At 41.3% G+C, this 27673-nt stretch overlaps 1 protein-coding gene across 6 annotated transcripts in view; it reads right to left on the bottom strand.

The window, feature by feature from the left end:
• Window positions 1-27673, bottom strand: part of nrxn2b (neurexin 2b) — an 812698-nt gene that overhangs the window by 405259 nt on the left and 379766 nt on the right. For 5 of the 6 annotated variants that reach the window (XM_049567815.1, XM_049567813.1, XM_049567811.1 and 2 more), the window contains 4 exons: window positions 19079-19517; window positions 16830-17213; window positions 12997-13200; window positions 9598-9624 (listed from right to left, as the gene is read on the bottom strand). In XM_049567815.1, the coding sequence (XP_049423772.1) occupies window positions 9598-9624; window positions 12997-13200; window positions 16830-17213; window positions 19079-19517 (1054 nt within the window). The remainder of the gene's footprint in view (window positions 1-9597; window positions 9625-12996; window positions 13201-16829; window positions 17214-19078; window positions 19518-27673) is intronic. The other variant, XM_049567812.1, reaches the window with a different exon arrangement.

Raw genomic sequence — 27673 nt, forward strand, 5'->3', positions numbered from 1 at the left:
TGCACTTCATATGTAGAGTACAAAACTTTGTTAGTATACTTTTCAAAGTAATGACTTCAAGCTCCCCTTGCACCTTGTCTTTATTGAGTTATATGTTAAAGAAGCAGTGAGTAGGATCCATAGATCCATAGGCATCAAGCGGTAAAAATTGATGATTGTATCTGAAACCTAATCTATGTGCCAAATGTAAACTCCTGGTAAGGATTCCAATTTTTACCAGGAGCCGAATTATGCACAGAGGTCTCCTCCCATCCACAACAAATAGACTCAGTGATTTAAAACCATGAAACACTGAATAAAGCAGTTTCGCGTTAAAAATCCTTGTTTGTCCTGACACTATTCAGCTCATTGCAGAAGGGGCTGCCAACTACGGTGGCCAATGCAAAAACATAAAAAAGGCAAAAATGCAAATGGCCCTATCTAGAGCCAGTGTGTAGTTTGTCAATTGTGGGCTACTGTAGGAACATGGCGCTGCAATATGGTGGATAAAAACTTACTCCTCATTAAGATATAAATGATTTATTCAAAGGTAACAAAAACACAACTATTCTTATTTTCAGGTGATTATGCACTAAAGAAAACATACTTAAGCCTTTTCTGTTCCATTTCTCTCAATATCTCCCTAAATCCTACACACTGGATCTTTAATTTACTACAACAGACACAGAGTAAGTTTATGCTACCTTGTATTTAAATGCTAAATTTCGGTGCAGAAGATTGTCACTTTTTTAGTGTCATGAAATCTTAAAATAACTGTTATGTTTCCATGAAAAGCTAAGGATCAGCAGCACTAAAACACTGCCTAAGATCCACAATAAGTTCTTGCGTATGCATCAGATAAACTTCTTTTTTCTGAATAATGTACAGTCACCATCACCATATATTGGCCCTAACAGGCAAAAGGTCACCAGACATGCATAAAAGATAAGAGAATATAAGCATGTCTATAATCAGATCTTTCCACAAGGATTACAGTACACGACACAGGAATACAGAAGAACTCAAACATGAAGGAGAACAGCAGCGTAGCATGTTAGCACACCATTCACCACAATAATTGTGGCCAGGAGGGGCTCACTAGGGGGTGTCTAATGGATTACTACATCTGCTACTTATGGTAAGTAATAATGTCCTTAAAATTAAACAAAGCAGCCAGCAAAACAGACAACCAACCACACAACTGTGCAGAGAGTAAACCCAGAGGACTGAAGTGTTCAAGACTAAAAACTAACTGGCCTCTTCACAGATAATAGCTATTTTGGGTATGTGTAAACACAACTTGTTAAAAGTAAAAATGGCTTCCAATATTTGGCTGGCAAAACTGTGTCTCCAAAAGGGAGAGGCTACTATCTATGCGCCGCTGAGGTCCCAGAGGGCTTTGAGTGAGACAAGCATGCCACCCTCCTGCTCAACATGCTCCACAAGCTGTTCAGTGGACCACGTCGTCCTCTTAAACATGCTGGCTCCCAGCACTTGACCGGGTCCCAGGTGTAAAGACAGAGAAAGCACCTTTCCTTTTCTACCTTTTTCAAGTAAAAGAATTGAAATTGCGGCCAGAGCACAAGTAGACAGCAGAACATTGGTGTGGACAATTCGTATTAGACAAAAAGGACAGGAAGGCAATCTCCTCACCCGGTTAGGTCTACTGAGCAGATTGCCTCAGGTGTCTCCAGTTCACAGAGAACCGAGGCAGGAGGAGGGAAGAGGAAGTAAAGAGAGGGGAAAAAAAGGCACAGTGCCATCCTTGTTAGACCTTCTTCATTCACTCAGCGTTACTTATAACCCCTGGCTCCTCAGATTTCTTTTGTTTTCCCTCTCTTGTTCTCTTTCCATTTGTTCATTTGCCATTGGTTGTCAGAGCCGAGCAACAGCCTCCGGGGCTGAAGAAAGAAGCAAACGTGCCTAAAACTGGAGTTCCTCGAACGGCCACTTGAGGCTGGCTCCAAGAGCAAGACAATCCCCATTGACCCCCATATTGAAATGGCCAATGCTAGCAGCTGGCATTAAGGTTTGTTCAAACTTCTTGTTCAAACATGGTCACTTCTAACTCCAAAAGTGTAAGGTGGTGACAGCCAAAATGCCAAACATGAGGTCTTCAAACCAACAGGTCATGATGGCTACATCCATTATTTTATACAGTCTATGGTCAGAGCCCCTCCTTATAAGTGCAATTAGTTGCCTTTAACAGCAACAAACCATTAATGTATTCTCTTAAATGCAGTATCTTATAGAAATGTAATGTTTGGCCACTACAACTATAACTATTACTATTACTACAACTACTACACTAATAATAATAATTAAAATGATAATACGCACTATTCATAACAATTACTCAATGCTTACACAATGAAAAATGAATAAATTAAATTAATACAATACAGTGCTGCCAGTAACTACCAGTTCAAAAGGTTTATCTGCGTCTCTTATCTGTCATTCTACAGCTTTGGTGTCACAGCAGCAAATGCTCAATCAACTCCACATGGCTATGCCATTTACTTTAAGTGATAAATAAATCTTACATAATATTCAGGAATCTGCAAGTGAAAAGATAGCAAAACTTCTTAACCTAACCTTTATACGTTGTTTTCAGAGTCATTTATAATAATAAATATGGCATTTAGCAATTGCATACTCTTGTACTTCAACTTTTTTCCACAGCAACTGGCCTTGGCTATGCAACAGACACCGGCCTCAGTTGACAGAAATTTCTACCAGCACGTTAACAATATGCATAGAGACAGAGATTAGAGGTCACAGTACATTGCACTGTAAACATTAGCAGTGTACATGTCCAATTTATCACGCATGGATGTTCCCACACAAACACACTCACCCTCGCACATCCCATTCCAGCTGTAGTTAGGAAAATGCTCAGATTACATATTCCTTTGAAGTTCATATAGGCTTCAAAGCACTTCTTTATTAGGTCATTTCTGTTTAACATTTTAAGAAGCATTTGGTTCACTCCCATTAAAAAATGCAAAGAGCAAAATATGATAAATTGTGTGGAAATTAAATGAAGTTGCATCCATGGAGGAGGTATTTATGTGTGCGGTTTCCGTCTTGAAAAGATGATTTGTGCGTGACAGCACGTTATTTCTAGACAACTGCCAGGAAGGTTGTTTATGTGTTTACATATTGTATGTTTTCTCACTGGTGCTTAACAGTGCACCAGCATCACACAGACAGCTGTTAATTATATTTGAACTTGTTAACTACTGGGATATGTGCAATTAATTTCTGTTGTCCATCGCTGAACTGGATGATTGCTTTTAATATAAATCTATTTATATCAAATGACGTACATATCTCTGAGGGTGCACAGATCTTAGGCATTATGTTAATAACATACTCCTCTTTTTGGCTCATTGCATCACATTTGGCCTGGGGTTTTGAAGGATAAAATGAACATTAAATAAAAAGGGGCTATCCTCCAATGGAGCATTAAATTGCCTTTAAAAATCAAATCCCAATCCGAGCATCTCCAAAATAAATTTTATACAGTCTAACTCTGATACATGATCAAACTTCATAAACTGTAGGATGGTGTGCCTGCTGAGGGCAACTTCTAGTGCCTACTGCATATCCATCTTTGACATCTATTTGGCTCAGATAGGATGTGATGAGTCAGGATTTAAGTGAGCGATTGGAAACTCATTCCAATTCAATATTTGTGATTCACTGAGAACGTAAGCGAGCCATCTGCTCAGAGACAAGCAAGAAGGAGCAGGGGTGGCCGGTAAGAACTTAAAAACAAATTAGACCAAACAATCCAGTCATTCAAATGTAAAATGGTCATGGCACCCGCAGTCTCTGAACACATGTAATGTATTGGCAGTGATAATGGTTACAGAGCTACATGGAGTATGCTACATATCTCAGTGGTCGTGACTGTGCAGAACACTTGGGGGATGAGTGTGACACCTGACAACCTCGGTGGAAGCAGTTAAGACTGAAGAGGGTGACAGCTTCAGTGACAGAAATACAACCCGTTTGTTTGTGTGGGCAAATCTCAGATTCATTTCTCTGCCCACAATAAGTGTCAAGTGATGCATGCATCTGTGAACGTATGTGTGCGTAAATCTGTGTTTGTGGGCGTTCAAATTACTGGCAGAATTGGAGAGAAATGCACTCAAGTCGTGGTGCAATTAGCTTTTATTGTTGGTCTATGGTATAGTTAAATAAAAAGCTAAAATGAGGCCCCATATTTGCTTATCTGGAAATTTCCTCAATTATAGGATAAGGAGTAGGTCAGTGGAAAAATATACTGAGGCATTTAGTTGCGACTAAATGAAAATCAATAGCATTTTGTGCATGCTTCCAAATGTAATAGTTGCTCTATCTTGGTTTGCCTCCTGCAATCAATTTGATACCATGGGTTTTGTTTGTTTGAGCAAGGTTAGTGGCCCAACAATCTCACACCACTGATTGGTATGTGCATACAGAGCATTCTTCTACCAGGGATTTCCATCCTGTATGTAAAGTATTTGATGTCATGAATTTATGCACTCACAAAGTGATGCACTCACCTCCAAAATCATAAACACATATTTTTCCTCTTACCTGTAGCGCTATTTTTCAATTTGGATTGTTTTGGTGTGAGTTGCCGATCAGAGGTACAATGTGGTTTCACTACAGTGTTTGGTTGAACATTTCAAGTCTATTTCACCTCTGGGTGTGGTCATAGAGCTACATGACCTTTACTAGGTATTTCAGAAGGCTTGACAACTGTATCTACCACACCCAACACTGATGTCGCAATTAACTAATATACACTGGTAGCACCACAGTAACAAGGTAAGAAGTTAGAAAGATTTTCATGGGTTGTTAATTTAATCTCAAGGGTCTAGCGGTGCTTTGCTATTAACTTGTAATAAATGCATCTCTCTATTCTTGCAGGTAAAGCAGGTAGAAGAAGAATGTCAGTTTGAGAGCATAGTACAGATCACTACCATTATCCCATGGAAAAGGCTTATTTTACGTCAGTGTGTTCACAGATATTGGAATCTTTAACACGCTTGGTATTCATACACGGAGATTTCATCTCTGCCATCCCCCCTGTGTCTGTTAATTGCTCTGTGATTTTAATGCTCACAAAAGTCAGCAGGTTTGATTTAAATACATAATCTGCAAATGAATATCAAAACAAATTAGCCGAAGAGTCGAACAAAAACTGACCCTTTTGCTCATATTACGCTCTATGAAATATTAAACCTGGGGTGATTTTGTGATCATTTCAGACCCTGTTGCTCAAGCTGATTGAGAAATAGCTTTTAAAGCTTTTTAACATTAGCTACTACCCAAGTCTCTTTGGAAGCCTAATGCCATCCAATAATTTCCTGTTCAGTGCAGTGCAGTGTCCTTGGGATTCAAGTTGTAAACTCACACTTTACATCCATTACTAAGTCCTGTTCCCATTAAGCAACATAAATGAGATGCACTGCTAACTACCTGACTCTACAGTATCTGGTTACATCTGTCAATGTAAGGTTACAATAAAAACGCAGAGGGTAGTCCATTGAAACAGCCAGTGATTGAAATACAGTATTTTTTAAGTGTTGCTCTGTTTACATATGCACACATACTGAATAATCAGTCGCTTTTCGTCTCTTCTACACACACAGACACAGCGTGTGTCTTGGTGTGGTCTGGAGTGAGAACTCACAGGTTGATAGGCCAAAGGGTATGCCATTAACAGACGGAGCGCTCGCGCCCCACATGCTGGCCATATGTCATGCCAAATCTCATCTCATCTAGCGCTAAGAGAGGGTGCTGCTGGCTGCTGAAAGGCCACCTTCCAAACAGATATCATCAGCCTGACACCCTGACCCGACTGGAGCTGAGGGCTACAGCTCTGCTCCATATCATATCCAGTCGCATTAAGGTGGGAGAGCAGGGTCACAGTATAGTGCAATAAAAACACAAGGCTGAGCTTTTACTTCCTGAGCCTCACAAAGCCCCAGAAATAAAAAAAGATCAAGTAGTAGGGCACTAGCTGAACTCCTGTAGTTTTAGAAGTAGGAGCAGTGGTAATGCTACAACAAACAAAGAAACAGTAGTGTATGTGACTGCCAGTGGTGGAATGTAACTAAGTACATTTACTCAAGTACTAACAGTACTTAATAAGCACAAATTCAAGGTACTTATACTTTACATACTTTTCCACTTGATGAAATACTTTTTCAAATACTTACTTTTACTAAGTTTAATACTTTTACCTAAGTTAGGTTTTGAGTTCAGGACTTTTACTAGTAGTGGAATACTTTCACAGCACCTTAATACTTCTTCCAACAGTGGCCAACGCTATCAAAGTGCTAATGCAATCAGTATGCTAATGATCCAGTAGAACTTGCTGGGTCCATCAGTGTCCCAAAAAGCAACCAAATTTAAAGCACCCCCTCTTTTCTGATCATCATTAAGTCCTACTGTTCCCATTTTTCTTTTGGTTTGTAAGTTCTTCCAACAAGTTATGATGCAGTCATGTGATGATAAAATTACAGGGTGGGATTGCTTTTTGTAATCAAGTGGAAAACTCCCCACATTTTTAAGAGTTTATTGTGGAAATACACCCATTTTCAAAAATGCATACACTGTTTTAGCATGTTCTCATCCCAACTCTTCAAATACCACCACTGTGTCAGTGGACATACACGTTAAAATATGATGTGTTTGGTACCCTCCGGCATCTGTTTTGGATGTTTGCGAATGCAGTGTCAATTTATGCTTGTTACATGGACTGTGTTTTTTCAAAATACACTTTCATTTTGAAAGGAAATGTACAGTTTCTGTTTATTACATGCCTAATTGTCTTTTTGGCACAATGAACTTACAACGTAGGTAAAAGGTTGATTTCCTTAGGTTTAGGTAACACAAGCACGTAGTTAGGGGTTAGAAAAACAAAACATGATTTAGCTTACAATTTACTCAGGAACCAAACAGCAGACTCCTGGAGGTTTAGAGTATGTATGACACATCCACCTCCCCTCCCATCTGTCCTATACAGACTTTCTTGCTTTTTTAAAATTATGATAGTTGCCAAAGGCATTACAAATTTCGCTTACCAGTGCTTATCATACCGCCACAAATGGTGCCTCTTTGTGTCCAAGTCTGACGCTGATGTCCACTGACAAAGTGGCGGTATTTGACGACATAAGTTGTTGCCCATTACCTCTAAAACTACATATCATACCTCAGCAAAAGGTGCTTCAGTCTGAATAGCTAGCAGCTGAGGACATTGTATTTTGACTTGTCCTATATTGTAGAGACATGGATATACGGTATTCAATATTCTATTCCACCGCTTGCTGGCCTTTTCAGTCCATACGCAATCAGGATATAAAATATATTTAGTGAGATATCAATAGCACTGCTTATCCTGCAAGAAAACCTATCTGCATGGGCCAGCCAGCAGAGAGACTTTGGTAGCTGATTTTCTTACTCGAAGTCTAGGCTTTAGTTACTGTAGGTCTCCGGAGGAGGAATCGAGCGGGAGATGTCATGGCAGTGAATAAATTGTTGTCTGTAGCTTTACCCTGGTTTGCTCTCTCTCTCTTTTAGCTGATATTGCTCTCCCACACAGTCTCTTCCCCTCTTTTAAACACTCAAATGCTCATATTTTGGGATATTTTATATAGCGCAATGTGTGACTGAGTGGCCATGAAGCAGGGCACTGCTGCACAAGGGTGCTCAGTCAACCAGAGAATATAAAGGTTAGATAAACTATTCCTTGCAAAACCACTGAAAGCCAGTGTTCCAAGTCTGTGACAGATTGTTGCTCAAGCAGAGAATACCGCATCAATATTTAAACACACACCCTTAATTAAAAGAATATCAATGACCAAAGGCGCCTTTCCATCATAGTGGTATGAAGAAAGACTGGCAGAATGTATAATCTGTGAAAAACTGCAAGACCCCTGACATTCTCGGACTGCAACGTTTGTCACATCAGAACATACTAATCTGCCATGACCTCAACCATCATATAAGGTCATATACAGTAAAATAGAATCCACAGCAGCTCCAGAGGAGTAACTGAGAGCCCTGTGGTGGGATAAAAAAAAAAAAATAGCTTCAGTCTCCATGTCCTCCCTGCTGCAGGGAGAACACACAACATCCCCAGTGCTTGTACGACATCTAGTGGCAAACTGCGGGTACAGGCATCCTTTAAGCATTATTTGAATGTGTGTCATGCCAGTGGCTCCACACATAATAAGTGGTGTAATTCGTCATACACTGAGACCACTTCCATGCCTGGTGGAGGCTTTTGAAGTTTTTGGATTGCGTTCCATAAAGTCTCACATAAACAGCGTTCAAGTGCATTTTAAGTGCAGGGACGTGATACACATGCAGCAGAAGCATAACAAAAGTGTGGTTCAAATACCAACACATTTGTATGACTCTACAGAAGCAGCTTCCACACTGATTATGTTACCATCAACAGTACAGGATAAAGCAGGCATTACCAATTTCTAATTGAATGCCAAATACAAATCTTGATCACTGGCCAAAACTGATAAGTCTGACTGCAAACTAATGCTATGTACCAATGGCTAAATAAATATTTAAGTTCTTTAAAACGCACATTTCTAAGGTAGAAAAGCAAATGAAAAAAAAACACAAACAAAAAACACTTTTTTTTTTTTTTTTTGCTTTGTGATGCTACCACCTCTGTTGCTGAAGTTAATCAAAGGCAAGCCCCCATCTCTCTACCCTCACAAAGACAGCATGGGAACTGAACATCCACACAGACACAAACATTGTGGCAAACATCAGGTTTTCTCCATTTTTTTTGTCACCGTGGCTGGCAGCACTTACCTGTGGGCTAGTTGTTCAATTGTCAGTGGCCATGATAGAAATAACAGTTTGCTATCATTCTGTCAGCATGGGGCAGAAAAACATTAGCTTGCTCCGAAAACAAGCACGCGCCAGGTGGTGCCGTCTCTCAGTGGATAAGCAATTAGCTTTCTGGGGGCCAAAACTATAGTTTGTCCCACATAGAAAACAAGCAACACCTGTGTGTGCAGCCGAGTGGAGCCGAGGCTCAGTGCCGCATAATAGAAAATAGGAACATCCAACAGGGGTGTGTCAAGTTGCCCTTTTCTGAATGCGTTTTTTGGAGGAGGTTGACAGGAAAATGAATAGAATGGGTAATAAGCATGGGAGACGCAATGAAATAATTTCACAGAGGAGTGTGGGTAGGCAAGTGAGGAGGATTGCAGGATGAAAAATCCTGATAATTATGCAAGTGAAACATTAATTAAATCGGTGACAGAAAAAGCAAACTCAAAGTGACAGAACTTATGGAAAGAAGAAAAATATGACTTAGATCACATACTTGAAAAAGAGGTGAGGAGAGACATACAAATGAAGCGGTAAGAAAAATACAAGTGAGAGATGGCAATGAAGGAAAATGACATGTATTGGAAAAGAAAAAGATGCTTATTCAAAGGCAGGAAAATGGGCAGAGTGAAATGGGTAATGAAAGAGGTGTCACTGAATGTGAGGTCAGGAAAAAGCAGAAAAGGGCCACTGCACAGAATCAAGAATGAGATAGACAGATACATTTTAGTCAGAAAAATGGATAGAACCACTTACTGAGGCTACAGTCTATCCTGATACAATCTGGCGGGAGAAAGAGCGAAATGGTGAGATTGAAAAAAAAAAAAAAGAAAAGAAAAAGAGAAAGAAAGAGACAGAAAGAGGATAAAAGAGAAAAAAGACATTTTACATCCTTCAAGGTACATTCTGCAGACAACCAAGCATTGCTCTGGGGCCACCATCCGGGGACAGGCTCTGAGTCAGGATCACCCTTTACCTCCATCAACCCCATCATCTATCCACCCTCCTTCCACCCGATACCCCCAAAGCACAGCAGAAGGCAAGACTCACACCATGGGGTTTATACAAGGAGAGAATAATGCAATGTCATCATAATGATAATGCTTAAAAATAAACCTTAATGCTCCATTGTTGTAATAAACACAACATCAAAATGCAAATTGTGTACTTGGAATTATAAGGTTCTATCCGCATAGCGTGCAGTTATAAAGTACTCAGCACAGAATTGAACATCCCATCTGGCAATGCCTTTATGTTTTTTTATGTCAAAAATCTGTTGTTTTTCCCCTTTGTAAATCATAACAACACTATATAAAACATGCAATACTTCAAATATTACAAATATATGATTAACCTTATTAAGCATGTCAGATAGAGCCTGATAATTTCAACTGCACAAGATGTTTTGGCCAAGTTTAGACGGCCTAAATAACTTCAGGCGGTTTCTTTCTTACCTATGAAACACCGTGTAGCTGTTACGCTCACACTGTGCACAAATACCCCTTTTATTCCTACATCTGCTGTGTACCACTAGAGCCGGTGCAATGCCTCGCACCTTTAACTTTAGCCGCTCTTTCCCAGCAATTTGAGATGCTCTTGCCTTCTGCAGCACTTTGGGCATGAGAAACCCAACAGTGTAAATGACAAGAAAGGGTGATCTGCACATCCCAGCCACTGCATGCCTGGTGCACACAAACCACAAGAAATAAGACCCTACTCTGTGCTATTTGCTACAAGTGGTGCGACAAAAACACAGTGAAAAGTGTTATCATTTTACAAGCTGTGTTGTCGGGATGGTGACGTGTTGGTTAAACAGCTTTGTCCTTCAGCTGGAAGACTATGGTCCAAGCAGGTTCAGTAAGCATCTGCTCTGCTATTTTACAGCGAGAAACATAACTTACACTGACCTTTAACTCCCCACTTGGGATGGGGCTTACATAAACAGGAACTTACTTCTCAGGGATCTTTAAAGTATGTCATTACTTTTCCTCATCAAATATCTTATCTTGTAACTAATTAATTGCTGTTCAGCCCCATCTAGTGGCTGTACCCTGTGTGTGCATGTGGCGGCGTGGTTGGGTTGTGGTCTCGAGCTGTCAACCGCTACAGAATAGTGGACACAAACAGCCAGGGACCAGTGTCACGCTGTAGAGAGGTGGGGAGTAATACAAATCCACTTCCGTTACATGTATTGAAGGACCTAATGTGTTGGTAAGCAGCGACATTTCATGAACGAAGCCACATTTGTCCAAGCATTTTGAAAAAGTAAAAGTCGCTCTCCAGGATGTGGATTTTCTTTTGAATTGATAATCAATAAAAATAATGTGTGATGGTGTTAAACTTAAATGAGCCAGCTGTCATCTGTTAGAGTGACAGACTAGGCTTCAGCTGACATATTGAACAGGTTATCATCATTATCTACAACTAATAAATATCATTAGGGCTAAATCTGTCCAATTATAGCCTTTCCTGGTGATTCATTAGCAGGATTTTAATTATCTTAACAAGGATTAAAGCCTTCACTGATATTGAGGATTCAAAGCTGATGCGTTTCACATTAATTGTTAATTAATTCCCTCACAAAAGAGCTACGGAAATCCTGAGCAGAGCTTTTGTGTCAGTCAACTGTTTGACTTTTTTGAGGTGTCACTTAAGCCCCACTTAAACGGAGGAGTGGGAATCTCTGTGGGGAATTCAGCGTACAAATTAACTTGAGGGTTTTGCTGTTATGGATTAGCCGCAAGTGTCTGCTTGGGGACTGCCAGCAGGTCAAGCTGTGACCCAGTGGACAATAAGTCCAAATGTGTGTGCAACTTCGGACAACTACAGCTGTGAGCCGGTCACTCTGACTGTTTGATCCAAAGGGCCGCAGACATACAGGCCATTGAAGGGATGAAAAGTTCCATCTTTCGAAGTCTTGGCCAGGTGGAGTGCTTATGAGTGACAGAAAATGAGAGAGGGAGAAGGAAGAAGAGAAGCAAGAGAGAGAGAGGGAAATAGAGAAAGAGAGAAGAGTGGCCACCTCTGCCCTCACTTCCTGTCTCTATGGTGGCTTAAACTCCCATATTCCTGGGTGCAACTGTGTTATGCTCCTCCAGGTTCACCGCTGGGAGTCTTTTCCTTCAAACGATTAGAACAGATTTAAAGTATCCAGAGCTGGAAGGTCATACCCATCTTCCCCAGAGTACTAATATTCATTGCAATGGGATATTAATATGTCAAAAGGTTTGCATTCCTGCAGCCAGTTATTAGAGGGAATGTCCTTTTATACATCCATCTATCTTACAAACTGTACCCTACAATTTCACTGACCTTCTCCCTCCTATGATTGCCTGCCAGACCTTTTTACACCACCCTCTTCTTTAAACTCATCTGTAATTACTTATGATGAGGATCTCTATCTCCTCTTAGCACCGCCGCTGGGCAGAAGTGGAGCCAACCAGCCCCTCAGCTAACTCCGCAAAAATGGGAAAAGAGCAGAACCATGAGGAGGAGCGACACAGGGGCAAGGCCACCTTGAAGCTTCTAGAGACAGGTTAGTGGGTTAAGGCTCAGGACTGGGCCAGGGTTTACTGTTAGAGATGGAGCTTTTAAACTGGAGGAGGTGCTATGAGGCTTCACAGGGAACAAAAGGAGATGGATGAATGCAGAGAGGACGGGGTCAAATAATATGAAACAGAAATGACTGCAGGGTGGCTCCCCACAGAGGACAAAATGGGGGATACCTTAATATATTTACTTGTAGTCTAACTTTCCTGCAGCAAGCACTTTATCAGTTTGTGGGGGAGAAGTTTCTGTATTTGTACCTCAGTTTCCTCAAATAAATTGCGTTCGAATACTGTTGGCATTTCTTATTTCAAGGCAGGGCAGGGATGGGCATAACCTAGCTTGTTAGCTTACTGTACTGACATCCATTAATTGAAATACAGAGTACTCTGTCATACAAAACAAATACTGAGGTACAAATTTAGAAGCTTTTCCCCACCTGACTATTTGACAATGAAAAAAAAAAAAACTGGAGTGAAACGCAAAATGTTAAACAATTCTTCTAAGTTCTGCAGTACACAATACTAAAATACAGAGTGAAGATGAGGAGACAGGGTATGCTAAGGGAAAGGTTAGCATGGACAACCACAATGAACCACGGTGGCCTACCAAGGTTTACTGTGAGCTTGACGCGGCCTCCGTCCAGCTCCAGTCTCAGGGTGTCCGCCGACTCCTTGGAGGTGGTGGCCATGAGCAGGCCGTACGCCCGCTGAGACATGAAGCGCAGCGCCACGTCTTCAGCCTCTGTGTGCATGGTGACCGGCATGATGATCTTCAGGTACATGCTGCCGTCGTAACTCAGCACCGTCGCCTCTGGATATGGGTGTGAGGGAGAGAAAAGGAGTGTGATGGTGATGAGTAGGTCACACGTTGCACAGGAGAGTGTGCTCACAGAGAGGTAGTGATTCATATAAACCCAGAACATAGGCGGAAGATCAACTGGATATGACAGTCCAGTATCGACAGCATCTGCCAAATTCAAAGTGGGTCTAAACGACACTGACAATGTTTTTATTATCTTTGGACAATCTTCCCATTTGATATAATTAAATCCCAGTTTCACCAAACACTGCACACCTGGTTGCTCAACCCAAATCTAGAATACATATTTTTCCTCTTACAATCTAAATTGTTTTGGTGTGAGTTGCAGATATCATCTGGAGAAATGCCCTTTTTTCAATATAATGGAACTAGATGGCAACAACTGCCCCTCCAGACAAAACCCCCTGTCAAAATAGGTGTATTAAGACGCCATATCCACAACAGAAGATCAAGGGAACGTTCAGTGAGAATGATGATCAAAGCCGCATGTGTCTGAAAACTTACTACAGCGATCAAAACATGTCATTGCTGCACTTCATAGGCAACTACGTGGGTTTAAAAGTTTGATGACAGCATGTACACTACACCCCTAGGCATATGTCTCTTTTTCTGTTCTTGTAATTGCACCTTTTTGCTGTTTGCCATGTCATTGTCTTAATACATATTGTTGTGTCATCATTTGTGCTGAGCTAATATCCTGTGTTTGCAGCATATGCTCAGGATGTCTCACATCCCTATTACATTTTCATCAGATGACAAATCTACCACCCAACACACAAAATGAAAGTATTCATTATAACAAAAGAAAGGAAACAGCATGTGATATTCATTATGACTCCGATATGAAACCGTCCTCAAGCTTAGATACTTGTCATAAAAAGTGCTGCTGGCTTCCGTGAAATCCTCATTCACACTCGGCACAACCGTGGTTATTCTCTCTAGAATCAGCCATGCCATAAATAGACTGCTGTGTAGAGTGACAGTTTCCTGAGTACTGCTCTTATTTTGCGGTGTGGGTCGATGTGCGTCACCACAGGCTAACATGACTCACTGTCAAAGGGCAAATCTGATGTTTAGGTTTTGGGAAATGATGCTAAAGGTTGCAGAGAAATCCCGGATAGGCAAGCAAACAGGTAACGAGCAGTGATGTTTAAACAGAGATCACATCCAACATGCTGGACCAACACACATTGTTTCTGATATTTTTTTTTCTTTCTTTTTTTTTTTTTTTAATAAAGACCCCACTTTCATAAAATGTGATATACTCCCAATACAGCATTATTATATTAATTAATGAAAACAATCGATAGCACACAAAGAATATTCATTAATGCCAGCTCAAAACACCATTGATGCGTTTAAGTTAATGTGGCCTGGAGGCGTCATGTAATAGCCTCTGGGTTTTCTTCATCTGTCAATTTCATTGATTTTCCCTGCACACTGTTAATCCATGTGCTCAGTCTATTGACACAGAGAAATATGCAGCTGGTTTTAAGAGAAGTTCCCTGTGCCATATTCCTGCAGTAACAGAAAGCCCCACTAGATGGCAAAAGAGCTTCACTGAACCCAAACCTGTCATCTGAGCTCCCAAAGACAAAACTGCTAAAATATCACCCTTCAAAATAAAGACATTTCATCCTCTACCTCCACTGTCCTGATTTGAATCCAATCTCTCCTTCCCTCATTACCCTCCTTGTCCCTCAAAATCCCATACTGTCATGGCTCACTCACCCCCACGGACGTGCAAAGACAAACCATGAAGCGAGGCGCTTGCAGCTAATTGGAATGAATCAGACGTACGTGGTGCTATTTGACTGGCTCACCTCCCCTCGCCGTGGCGTATGCGCCACCTGGGTTTGCGTGACTGACACAGATGGCGGCGGTAGGCCCGGCTGCTCTGTCACACTGCTGCCGGCCCCTCAGTGCTTCAGCCTCCACCCCCACCCCCCCCACCCTCCCAGCCGGCGGGCTCTAATGCCACCCGGCCTCGGGTGGCATTTGGTTCACTCCCTGCGGAGCTCTCACTCTACCCATACAGCAGCTGCTTGGTTGTGTGAAATACAAGGAAGCACATTGTCGAAATGCTCATTCTACACTTGTTTCCCTGCCCCGCTGCACCGGATGGAGTTTTCAAAACACTATATTGTAAACATTGTGCTACATTAGTGTTTTAGCAAGTTTTCATTGTTTCATGTTTTCACCATCTGTAGTTTATGATGCCTTGATTATGGGAAAGTATTTTTTGCTTCACTGTAAAAAGTTACAGATAAAGTTAGTTCAGAAAGTTATTTTGCTAATTTGTGTGTCTTGTTTGGGATAACGCAACACTATTATCCCTTCCTAAGTCCCGCCCCTTTTCGCTCTGTGCTTTAGTAACAGTTGAACAAGCTTGGGAGACAGAAAAACTTATATCAACTTTTCACTATGTGCTAGACTCATCTGTATTGAAAAGAAAACCAAATGTTGTAGCTGGTTAAAAGATGTGGCTGGGTGACTGTAACAGTCTTCATGGAGATACTGCGTTGTATAAAGACACATAAGTTGGCTAATGCTAGCAAAACACTAGCTCACTAGCTAGCTAATGTATAGCTATATCAACAACATCGGCGAGGTTTGCTTCCGTTCTTTTGTAATATTAAAGATATTTGGAAAAGGACAAACAGATTGGTTGCTGACATATTTTTAAGATAGCATGAATTATCGTTAGCCAGAATAGACCATGGCCAAAGATCCTTTTTTATAATATCTCTGTAAGGCTACGTACTGCCCTGCATGGATTACTGAACAGACTTACTGGGAACAGGTCCAAGGGCCCATATTGCCAGGAGGCCCCATGGCCTTCTCCTGTAATATGTCACTCATATTAACACATACCGACCAGGAAGAGACTCAAAATGACCAGAAAGAGATGCAAAGGAACTGCAAAGACACATAAAATAACTACAAAAAGTGGAAAAACAGCCACAAAAAGACCACAAAGAGACAAAACAACAACAAAAAGATGCAGAACCACCACAAACTCTGTGTGTCCTGCTCCCATGTAGGACAGGTGGTGATTCTTTTTACATATTTGTGCCCAGGGACCCATTCTCTCATAATCCACCCATTAACGTAACTCTACAGTAAAGAGAGACTAGCGTTAGGTCAGCACTATGATCTGTATTCAGTAGCAACTACATAGAGTACTTTTCTGATTCCCAGAAGAGCAAAAGAGGACATACACCCGGCAGTGCAGGAGCAATGTTGACCTCGGTCTCTACTTCTCCCTTTATCGCTGAGACCGTAAACTCAATTTATGTCATTTTGCCTTCTTCATAAAAGTTAACATCCTGGATATTTCCTTTCATCACACACTGTAGTCCTTGCTGTTGGATTTTTGAAGCTATATTACCTAATGCCCAGAAACTAATACATACTGTGGCACCCGGCTAAACAGAAACGGTGTTGCCATATTCCTCTTCATCAAGTGTGCCTGACTCACCAGCAGTAACTAAGGGTGGTGAGACTTGGGATCCGTCAACTGTGTACTATCGCAGTCTAGATGCATGCATTGCTGTTCAGAACCCTGACTGAATTCTAGTGCAGTGAAGACCCATAAAGACACACATCAGCTTCCTTACCTATCTCACAGTTGGTGCCGAGGTATCCGGTGCCGATGCAATCACAAATGTAGCGGTTCCAGCCTTCTTTGCACAGACCTGCATTGCCACAGGGGGCGCTGCTGCACCTCTTCTGCAGTTCACGGGTACAAAAACTGCTGACACCGAATGCGCTCTGGATCTCAGCTAGACGGCGGACGTCACGGCTCTTGCCATCGATGAAGAGGTCGCGGACGCAGCCTACGTAGCCGTAGTTAAGCAGTGCCGTCCAAACCTCTGGCGGCAGGATGAGGTCCGACTTAGGCTCAGGCAGCCCACCCAGGTACATCTCACTGTCCAGGTCCAGGATTTCACTGCCCTCCGGGGAGCTGAAGGGCATACTGCGGCTGTTGACTGAGATAGATCCTGAAAGACAAGACATTACCAAGTTATCTATCAAATCTAAAAATCTTGCTAATATAGGGGCAAATCGGTCTAACCATATCTATTGTTAATACCTATGGAGTGCAACTTATGTGTTTGCATATATCTAGGCATGCATATTGTATTAAGTGAGAGATTAAAGTGTGTTTTAATGACTCAATGACACAGTACAGAATATTAAAGAAGTGTGTGGTCTGCACAGGTGGGTGAGTGGATGGGAGGTCAAGTGGCTGAGTGAGTGGGCAAGTGAGTGAATGGTTGGGAGGGAGGAGCAGTAAGTGGATAATTTAGGGACATAGAGCACAGACAGAGGGACATACAAGAGACAGGGAGAATAGATGACAGTAGAGTGAATGTGTGTGTGTGTGTGTGTGTGTGTGTGTGTGTGTGTGTGTGTCTAATGTGTCTGTAATAGGCTAAATGGAGGAGAAGGGAAGCAGAATGCAGCAGGGAGTGGGTGAAACAAAAGGCCCTCTATCTTTCTGTGATTAACGACTCCGTCTTAATTTTCTATTAAAAGCCAATTACAGCAGGAGCAGCAGTGAGATCACATGCATGCGCGCGCACACATATACACACTCATTCACACCCTTCCTCATTATAAGACGCCATTAGGGGGAGATATAATGTCCTAGGTGCTTGCCCACCTACAGATCATTCATCAGACACCAGACACTCAAGCATGCAGATGCCCCTGTTTGTGCCCACATTCAGACGAAACATCGGAACACAAGTTCCTCTTCAGGTATGAGGAATAAACTTACATCAACAACAACCACAGTATCATTAATAGCATGTGTAACCATTTCTTAGCTTTGGTCTTAACATGCTTGGATTAGCATGGAGAGCTAGACGGTTTTAGACTGTGTCAAAGCCGATTCAGTCTCCTTTTCTGTGACAAATTTGCGACACTATCCGCGTCCCTCTAATCCAGTGAACTCTTCCAATCAGCTGCTTAAAGAAGCTACAAAACACAAGGGGAATATTAATAGATTAAGTACATGTTTAGCCCAAGTGCACATTTGTGGTTTTCTGTAATAGTGTGGAGCTACCAACACATATCTAACCTCAATTGTAAGGTTGCTAATAATAAGAACCAGTGTAGTTTTGAAGATCTTCCAAAATACAAGGTCACCTTAAAGTGTTGAAGCTCAAAACTGGGGCAGCTGCGCTCTCTTGCAGCGACAGTCTGCACTGCACTCTTTTGTTTTCCCTCTTTTGAAATACTCGCTTATCAATTAATCAATAATTGATCATTCATTTTTTTGATGACTGAATAATGAATTTTGATCGTTTGCCCATCCTTAGTTGAGATTATTTTGTAATGATTCAGAGCAAAACTTTTTAGTTAAATACACTTGATCTTGATTCAGTTGTCTTTAAATGTAAGACAAATGAACTGAGTTTATTTGAGGGGAAAAGCGTATTTGTTTTGAATCAATACAAGACTACCTCAACTTGTCTTCTTAAATTCAGTCAACCTAAAATTCTTAAACAGCCCAGACACTAACTTTTTTAAGTTGAAACAAATGTTTGTTAGTTTTTTTTCAGTGTTGGTTGTCGATTGGGTGGATACTATTAGCTACAGTCAAAATTATACTTGTCTCTTAATCATGTAAACAGAGTAACAACTACTTGGTACAGGTCACTAAATCCTACTGATTTCTGATGTCCTGCAAATTGTGAACAGGAATTATTAATGGTTAAATGTTGGCGTGAAAAAAAGAATGGGTCTGGCTTTAGATTGCGGAGAAAAAATAATCCAACAAAAATAAAACACACAGTGTGCACATGCACAATTGAATTCTACATCAGTTGATAGTTTTAACAAAACAAGCACCCCTCACCTTTCCTCCCTTCCCTCTGGAAATCTACATGGCACCATTCCCCATCATTGACCTTCTTGTTGCTGGCCTTCAGCTTTGTTTTTCCAGAGCCCATATCGATCAGCAGGTACAAATACCCCTCCAGCAGCTCCATGGCAAAATAATCAGTCTTCAGCTCCCTACCGGGCTTCTGCTCTTTGGGACCCTGGGGGCGGCCGTGGCTGAAGAGCAGTAGCCCGCTGGGCTCCGTAGTGCGGAAGTCGAAGGAGATAGATCCCGTCTTCTTGGTGTTCCACTTGGGCAGGGAGATGTAGGACTCAGGGGTCTCAAAGGTGACGGGGTCCAGGGCTGCCACGTCCTCGCAGCGGAACACCAGGTCGCCATTCAGGGTGATTTTAGGGTCACGCTCAATGGCCAGCCGTGAGAGCTCCAGCTTGAAGTCATTGTTCTTGTACACCACCTGGAAAGCAGAGAGGAGAGAAGGTAATTACAAGGTAATAATTATTACTATTAATAACAGGAGCGTATAAAAATACAGACGACCACATCACACTAATCCTTGCTGCTCTTCACTGTGAGTTTTAGAATGTATTTTAAGGTCTTATCTAAATGAATGAAGATATGATTGAAAACAGATGTTTTCCTCTGTGTTTCAGCCTCTTGTCAATACGCAGACTTTCACGTCACTAAAAGGGAGAATTTTGAAAACATCTTTCAAGGCGCAGATTTTTCAAAACTATGATATCATCACCTCAATTTGCCAATGCCAATCACTGCTTTGTGTGTAATCAGCATGCACCAGGACAGTTACAACAATGGGGGACTACTGGTTTGTTTCCTTTTGGTCAACACTGCTTGGTCTAACGACTACTTAACGCTACACCACTTCACAGCTGAATGGTGGCGTATGCTGCACCCAATGTTTATTGGTCCACCTCAGCAGTGGTTTATAGTCCGCCAAAAACGATGGTTCTGGATCAGGCCTGGTAGAACTGGCAGATTGTGGGGCACTTTCAAGAAGAGTGGAAGCAAAACCTTTACGTTCTGGACATTACCCATATCATGCTTCTATCTTTAAGTGAGCTCCTTTGCCCTTACAATGGCAGGGAATCAATAGTGATGAGATCTCCAGTTGGTGTTCTGAAAAAGGTAGCTTGTACTGTGAGGATTTGGACTAGGTTTTATTTTCAAAAACATCTGTACTTGAATAGACAGGGCCTGAGATTTTAGTGCTTGTTTAAAAAAGCCTTGAATGATCAGGCTCCTGCCTGTATCTGTGATCTGCTAACTCCCTATGAGCCTGATCGCTGCTTGAGATCATCTAGCAAGGCTCAACTAACGGTTCCGAAATCTCTACTTGTCACTGAAGGTGACCAGGCTTTTGCTGTCCGGGATCCTCCATTGTGGAACTCTCTGCCCAAGGATCTTAGGCTGACAAACTCAGCAACGTCTTCTCGAATGAACTCTAAACTATTTTATCCTCTTGAATGTCTTGTTCACATTTTTAACTTTATTGTTGTTTTATTGTAAAGCACTTTGTTGATATAAAAAAAAATGGATTAATATTCTAAATGGCAAATCGCAATAGCCTATAACACAGCTGCAACAGAGAAGAACATTCCGTCCATAATCCTGAGATCCCGCAGATGCATCCTAATTGCCCAAATTAATTTCAAGTGTCAGTTATAGTGGCTGCTGGGAAATCTTGTCTGCATGGGGAAATGATGAATCAAGTCATGAATGAAATACATGACGTTCTTTTGAAAAGCAGTGTTTGTACTAACCAGTGCTTACACAAACATTCTACAGAAGCTGTTTTTCTATCTTTAAATAACAATCCCCTTGCTGAGAAATTTAGGTCAGATGAGTGCTCAGTTTACTAATGTGTCATGACGTAATACGGCAATCCGGAGCGACCACTTAGAACCACTGAGTTGCACAGGGCGTGCTTCCATTGACTGTGCATCAAACTCTGTTCAACACTGTATAAACTCCTAACTCAAATCCATAAAGTGCACAGAATATTTGTTGTTGTACAAGAGGTGTAGCTCAGAAATGTCAGTATGTACAGTATGCACAATGAACGGAACAAACTTAAAAGGCTCCGGGGGATACTCAGGCACAGGGAGGAGTGAGTGTTGCCCACGGCCTTAATGTAAATGTCTCCGACAGCCTTTGATGAAATACGGCTCTATTGTTTCAGCTCAAAGTATGTGTCTATGCCTCACTATATGCATTCATAATGGATTAAGTGCTAAAGGCAAAGTAAATTATCCTTGTCTTTCATAGTTTCTGTTCTTTTATTTGCCGAACACTCCGTAGACAGCGTTTTGAAGAGGCCGTCCTCAAGGTACTACTGTGAAGCAGCTAAGGTCTTTGCATTTGTTTGTGTGTATGTTTTCCGCTCTCCTGATTGTAGTGCTCTTCACGCTCTCTCACACACCAACACGTACTCCCTGACAGGTAATAGGAATGTAGAGAAGCCATTTCCCCTATCTTTGTTTTCTGGCGCCGGCGCAGCTATGAGGTTAAGCAGAGTCTCGGGTTTGATTCCTGCTGCAGACATGTTCTGTGGAATTGTCAAGTTAAGACGCAGAAAAGCTTCCTGCTCATTGTGTTTGGAGCTTAACACTCTTTCCATAGCACCAAGACAGTGGTTTTCTATGCTTTTGCCTGTTAAAGTACAAACTGATATTATTACACCCCGTTGTTACCACTGTTTTCTTACCTTCTTCATAGCCATTGATTTCTGTTCCTTTTGATAGACTATAAAAAATCAACTTCAAAGAAAAAGAAGTTCCAAATAAATTTTGTCAGGATTCAATTATAAAGGTGAAAACTAGGCACAACCTGAATGTCTGGCTCCACAGATAAATTACTGAATATTCCCTTCAGTTGATTCTGAGAGCTTCTGCTTAGCCCAAGAATGAGGGCTGAATAATTATCTGTGCATTTAGTCACCATTTGCTTTTGTTTGCATTGGCCTGTTTTCGTATTTGCAGCACTGAAAGGCTCGTCTTGTGCAATGCGGTTCACTGTATTGGCTTCTGACTATCTAATTTCACCAGACTGCTGCTGTCATTCCTCATTGTCTTTCACGGTATCTCTTTCAAACGCCCTCCGATCTTACCTATTTTTTTTTCACATGCGCTCTCTCTCTCTCCCTCCTTCTCTCTCTCTGTACCCCTTCCTCTCTCTCGTCCTCTCTATCAAACACCACACCTACGCACAGGCACAGGATGAACCGCAAGAACAAAGATATGCTGGGTTATTCTTGAACTTAAGCCTTCTTTGGTTATCTCCTACCTTGGCCACGCTGCCACATGTACTGTACACCTCATAATGTCGTCATTAGCAGAGATTAGTCCTGGTAATTAGCCATGATAACGCTAAAACTGGCAGCTAATAAGGCGTGAGCTCTCCTGGCTTAAGGTGTTAGAAAAAGAGAGGGGTAGGTGAAAGAGAGAAAAGGCAGTGGGAGGAGGGAGATTTACTTCCATTTCATTTATTTTGAGGTATTTATTTTTGTTTATCCATGCTGCTCTGTTTCTACATAAAATGCAGCCTGCTGTTCTGCTTTTTTTTATTTATTTATTTTTTTTTACAAGGGATCATACAACATGTAGGGAAGAGACGAGGCAGGAAATAAAGCTGGCAACACGCTGCAGCAGATGACTTTGAGAGCCAGTCAGTGTCTGCAATATGGCCCAATATCAGACCAAATCTAAGCTAGTGTTGGATGGCTATAATGAAGAATATCTTTGAGGGTTAAAGCTGAGGTAGGCAGTGTCATTCTAGCGTCTGTGGGCAAAAATCCCATAATAAATTTCAACCATATTGTAATTAAAATGCTCTGAGAGAAAACCAGACTACTGCTTCTCCTCCTGGCTCTGTTTTTGGGCTTTAAAAAATCTAGCACATGACGAGAGAATTTACAGCCAATCATAGGTCATCTCAGAGAGAGGTCATATTGGCTGTTACACAAAGATGCATGTACATGTCCCTTGGGTGAAAGCCTTGTTTTATAGCAGAGAATCCTGCAGAGAAAGTTGCAGTGCTTCCAGCATTGGCAACAACTGCCTACATTGCAAAGCAACCCAAAAATGGAAAATGGACTTATCAAAAGGGGGGGGGGGGGGGGGGGGGCGACGGACGGACGGACGGACGGACGGACGGACAATATTTCTGTCAATTAATGGTCAAATTACCATGAAAGTTAGTGTGTGTCCCCAGGAGGATATTGGTTGAGTCAAATTCCCCCTTTAATGATATCTGGGTAAATGACAACACTGATGATGACCAGGTTTTCCAGTATCGTTGCCATGGTAAGTTGGTTTCCTAGAGGATGGATCCTTATGTCAGCTGCACCCAGACAAAAATCCCATATGACCTGGCACAAAATGAACATCAATATTCTAATTTTGCGATAAAAATAATGCACTGGTCATGAGGGGATGAGCCTTTCGATTTTGCAGACTGCCTTCTTGAATCTTGCCTAAAATGTCAACAGTGAACAAAATACAACTACATGTAAAGAACATTGCTGCTTAGGGACTAGAGGCTGACGTATGTAACAGTAACTGCATCTGACATCACAAAAAGTCTTTAAATTGAACACCAAACAACGCATTTCTCAGAGATTGGGTTTCTTAGTCATGACTGTGCTCAAACTAGCTGATTAGGCAGAGATGGGACATCACAAACATGACAGATGATCACGCCAGCCTTCAGTATGTCATTGAAGTGAAGACTGATGTTGAAGGGATTTTGTGCCATCCAACTAGATGCAAATAGAAGCCAGAATAAAGGCAGATGACCAGAATTAGCTCGCTGTAATATCAACTGTGATTTCGACATTGATGTTACTGCATGGGATCTTCAGAGAGAGCAGAATTAGTGGCAAACGTGTCTGTTATTACTGACCAGTGAAACTTTAATCTTTTCACACTACCAGTTTCTTTGTGGGTTCGATCCAAGCTATGTGTGTGCCTAAGATTAGCTTGGTGTTTATCGTCTTCAATTCAACAGGGGCAAGACATGAAAATGCTTGGTCATGAACATATGTGGACATGGCAGCACTTTTTTTTTTTTTTTTTTTTTTTACCGTAAAAGTCAATATGCACATGTGGCAAACAGAAGAAATGAGCGTATGTTTACATATTCATATCTATAGGCCTAAGCCCCACATACATCCATAGACGCCCAATATTTGTTTTATGGCGCAGATCAAGGTCAGTTTCATCAGTCTGATGGTAGTATTGATCATCTGCTTAATAAATACATTTATATGTCCTGTTGTGACAAAAAGAAAGATTTCAAGTGGGATTCGGGGGGTTCTCCCCCGAGAAAATTTTGAAACATCACATGGCGAAATCCTATTTTCAAGCAATTTCATACAGAAATAGATAATAGATCATAGACAAGTGCATTACATTAGCATTCCTCATCATGTTCTTGTGTAGTACGACACCTATTAGAACTACTCTCTTCTTATTGCCTTGTTTTTTTCTTATAGAAATTAAGCAGACTCATCAAACAAAAAGTCTTTTTTATCATAAGTGTGTTATAGTTATTCAGGCAGGGCACATGGTTTCATAACACAGTTGAATGTAAATTTGTCTGCAATTTGCTTACCTTGGTACAATTCTCGCCAGCAATGTATCGATGACAGCCGACTTGGGCACTATTTACTTCAGTGTTTCCCCCTATTAGGGGGGCACCCCGCCCCGCCCCCTCTTGAAAGTCAAGTTAATTTTATTTAATTTTATTTTCTATATAGCGCCAGATCACAAAGAAGTCACTTAAGGTAACCTTTCCCATAGAACAGGTCTATACCTTGTCCTTTTATTAAACAAACTAAATAGCCTTACGTTATTTATCTTATTTACAGACCACGTGTCATTTCTCTCTCTACATGGTCGCTCTCTGTATCGCGCACAACGGAGTTTGGCCCCGTTGGGCGCACACACACACGTGCCCGCACGCACACACACACACACACACACACACACACACACACACACACACAAAGTGAACACAATAGAGGATGTAAAAATATAAAAAAAAGGACTCTAAAACGGTGGAGTGAGATTTCTTAAACGGGCGTGAGAAGGTGATACTGTTTACCGGACTGAACACACGGTAACTCCGGTCTGAACTGACGGTGAGGAGCTAATAGGAGCTAACTGCTAACAGACAGAAGCTAACTGCTATGAGACTGTAGTTAACTGTTTACAGACAGAAGCTAACTGCTAAGATAGAAGCTAGCTGTAATAGACACAAGCCATCTGTTTACAGACAAGCTCTCAAAGTTCTTTTAGAGCATCAAATCGTACCAGCATACTTTGATGTCAAAATGCGTGCCTGGTACGCAAAATGCGTACAGGTTGGCAGGTCTGCAAATGTAAAAGGAGAGGAGTAGCTGGGGGCAATGAAAAACAAAAAGCAGAATGCAGAATAATGTAGGTTAAAATGAGGGAGAGGTGTCCAACAGTAAGGGAGGAAGGAGAAGGTGGCAGTGAATGACAAATGAGAGGGACAGTGCAATGCAAGGGAGCACCAGCTTGTGTGAGGCATGCAAGGCTCACTCTGAACGGTGTATCAAATAAGCTGTGTCTTTGTAAAGCAAAGGACCTGGATGATCTGTACCCAGTCAGGGGCAGATTCTGTATAAATGCATGTGCTGACTCAGCATCTTGACCATATGCCTTTCTTGCATATCTTCAAATCCTTCAGGGACTCTGGCTTTTTACAGACATTTGTAATATGTGACTCCTCAACGGTGGGAGGGCAAGTCTTGACCGATCATCTAACAAGCTAAAGCGCCCACTGAAGAGAAGCTCGCCGGCTTTGTCCACTAATTAAAAGACTGCTGTCAAAGGTCTTAAAAAAATTGACTTCTTGAGATCAGTTCATAATGTTCAAGCAACACAGTTTCAGTCCCCTCTTTTCATGTGATTATCACTTCCCTTCTCTTCTGAATACATTGACTTGTGCAGCAGAGCCACGGGGTGTTTTTATGTTGGAATAACTTCAGTTATATTTCTAAAACCAGAATGTGTGTGGGCCCCGACATGGACTGTGACTGGGCCAAAGCCTTCCTCAGGGGTGACTGCATTGATTTGTTTTGTCATCGAGAAACTCTGCAAATCTAACACCCTGCAGGTCAGTATTACAAAAATAATTATTTTTTCCTGATGTATATGGGGTTGTGTATCACACAGTTTGAGCCTGTGTTTGCACTAGTGTTGCCAAAGATTCAAAGACAGTCAACCAATAAATCCTTTAAGGTGTTACTATGAAGTTACTTAACAAATATATACCTCCGCTTAGGAGGTGATGTTTTCAGTTCGGTTTGCTTGTCTGTTTGTCAGCAGGATTACAGATAAACTACTGGCCTGATTTTCATAAAACTTGGTGGAAATGAAGAACACATTACATTTCGGAACAGATCCAAATCATGGAGCAGATACACAAATTATTTTTTCACTTTCATTGACACTGCGAGGTTTGGGCATTTAGATTGAGCAGAAAAAAATTCATACATCCTAAAATCTAACAGATGATATTAAAGTTCAGTAGTGACAAAACATAGCCAATTGTAGAACTACGGTGAAGGTGTCATATACAAAAGTACCAGTAATCCTCTGGGGTAGCCTACACATGACTTCATACAGAAAGCAGTCAGTACGGAGCACTCTGAGACAGTGGCTTCATGGAAAGACTGGTACAATTTTAACACTCTGGTGACTGTTACAACATATTTTTGAACAAACTACACACATTATTTCAGTCTAAGCATTTGATACTTGCATATATAGTATTTATACAATAATAAAGGCTTTTTTTTCTCAATTTTATGTTAAATGAGCTGTATGTGAATTTCAGAGCCTATTTAGGAGTGTGTTTACGTGAGTAACACATTTATGAGGCTTATCTCAGTTAAGATCATATCTAGTATGTGGTGTTAATGTAAGCACAGAGAGATAGGTTTATTCATATTCCTCTTATACATAAAAAATACTACTAGGCTGCTTACTAATTACTGGACTCTATTTGTGCAGATGCTGTGACGTTTACAAAAACAAACTAACAATGGGAGATGAGAGCAACAAGAAATATTAAACACTAAACTGTACATTTGCTACCACTTGACAACTTAACAGCTAATTTTTCTTTGCTCCGATCACCAACAGCTGTTTCCTCTGCCCTCAGTGCATCCATCGTCTCTCTCTTTCTCTCAACTGCACGCACACACACACACACACTACATAGTTACTCACTTAAGGTTATTCCTGAAAGCAGCTATGCTACTCTTGTAACACTGTCTTCCACTTTGACCAGTGCCAGTCTGTCACTGTCACTGTGTACAGGACAGAGCACCGATGGAAGAATATATGCAGTCTCTTTCATTACTGTTAGAAAACCAGAATTGCTGCCTCGCAGTTGTATGCCTCCACGAACCAAGTTGAGTTGACCGCAAAGTGCAGTTGCAGTTACAGTTTACACCAGTTTGACCTTTTTCAAATATAAAATGTCATCACTTCATCATTTTATCCTATTAAACATTTGTGTGAACTGTTGTCGTAAGTAGCATATGAATTCTTGAGTTATGAC

This window comes from Epinephelus fuscoguttatus, linkage group LG23, assembly GCF_011397635.1.
Source record: "Epinephelus fuscoguttatus linkage group LG23, E.fuscoguttatus.final_Chr_v1".
Classification (NCBI taxonomy): Eukaryota; Metazoa; Chordata; class Actinopteri; order Perciformes; family Serranidae; genus Epinephelus; species Epinephelus fuscoguttatus.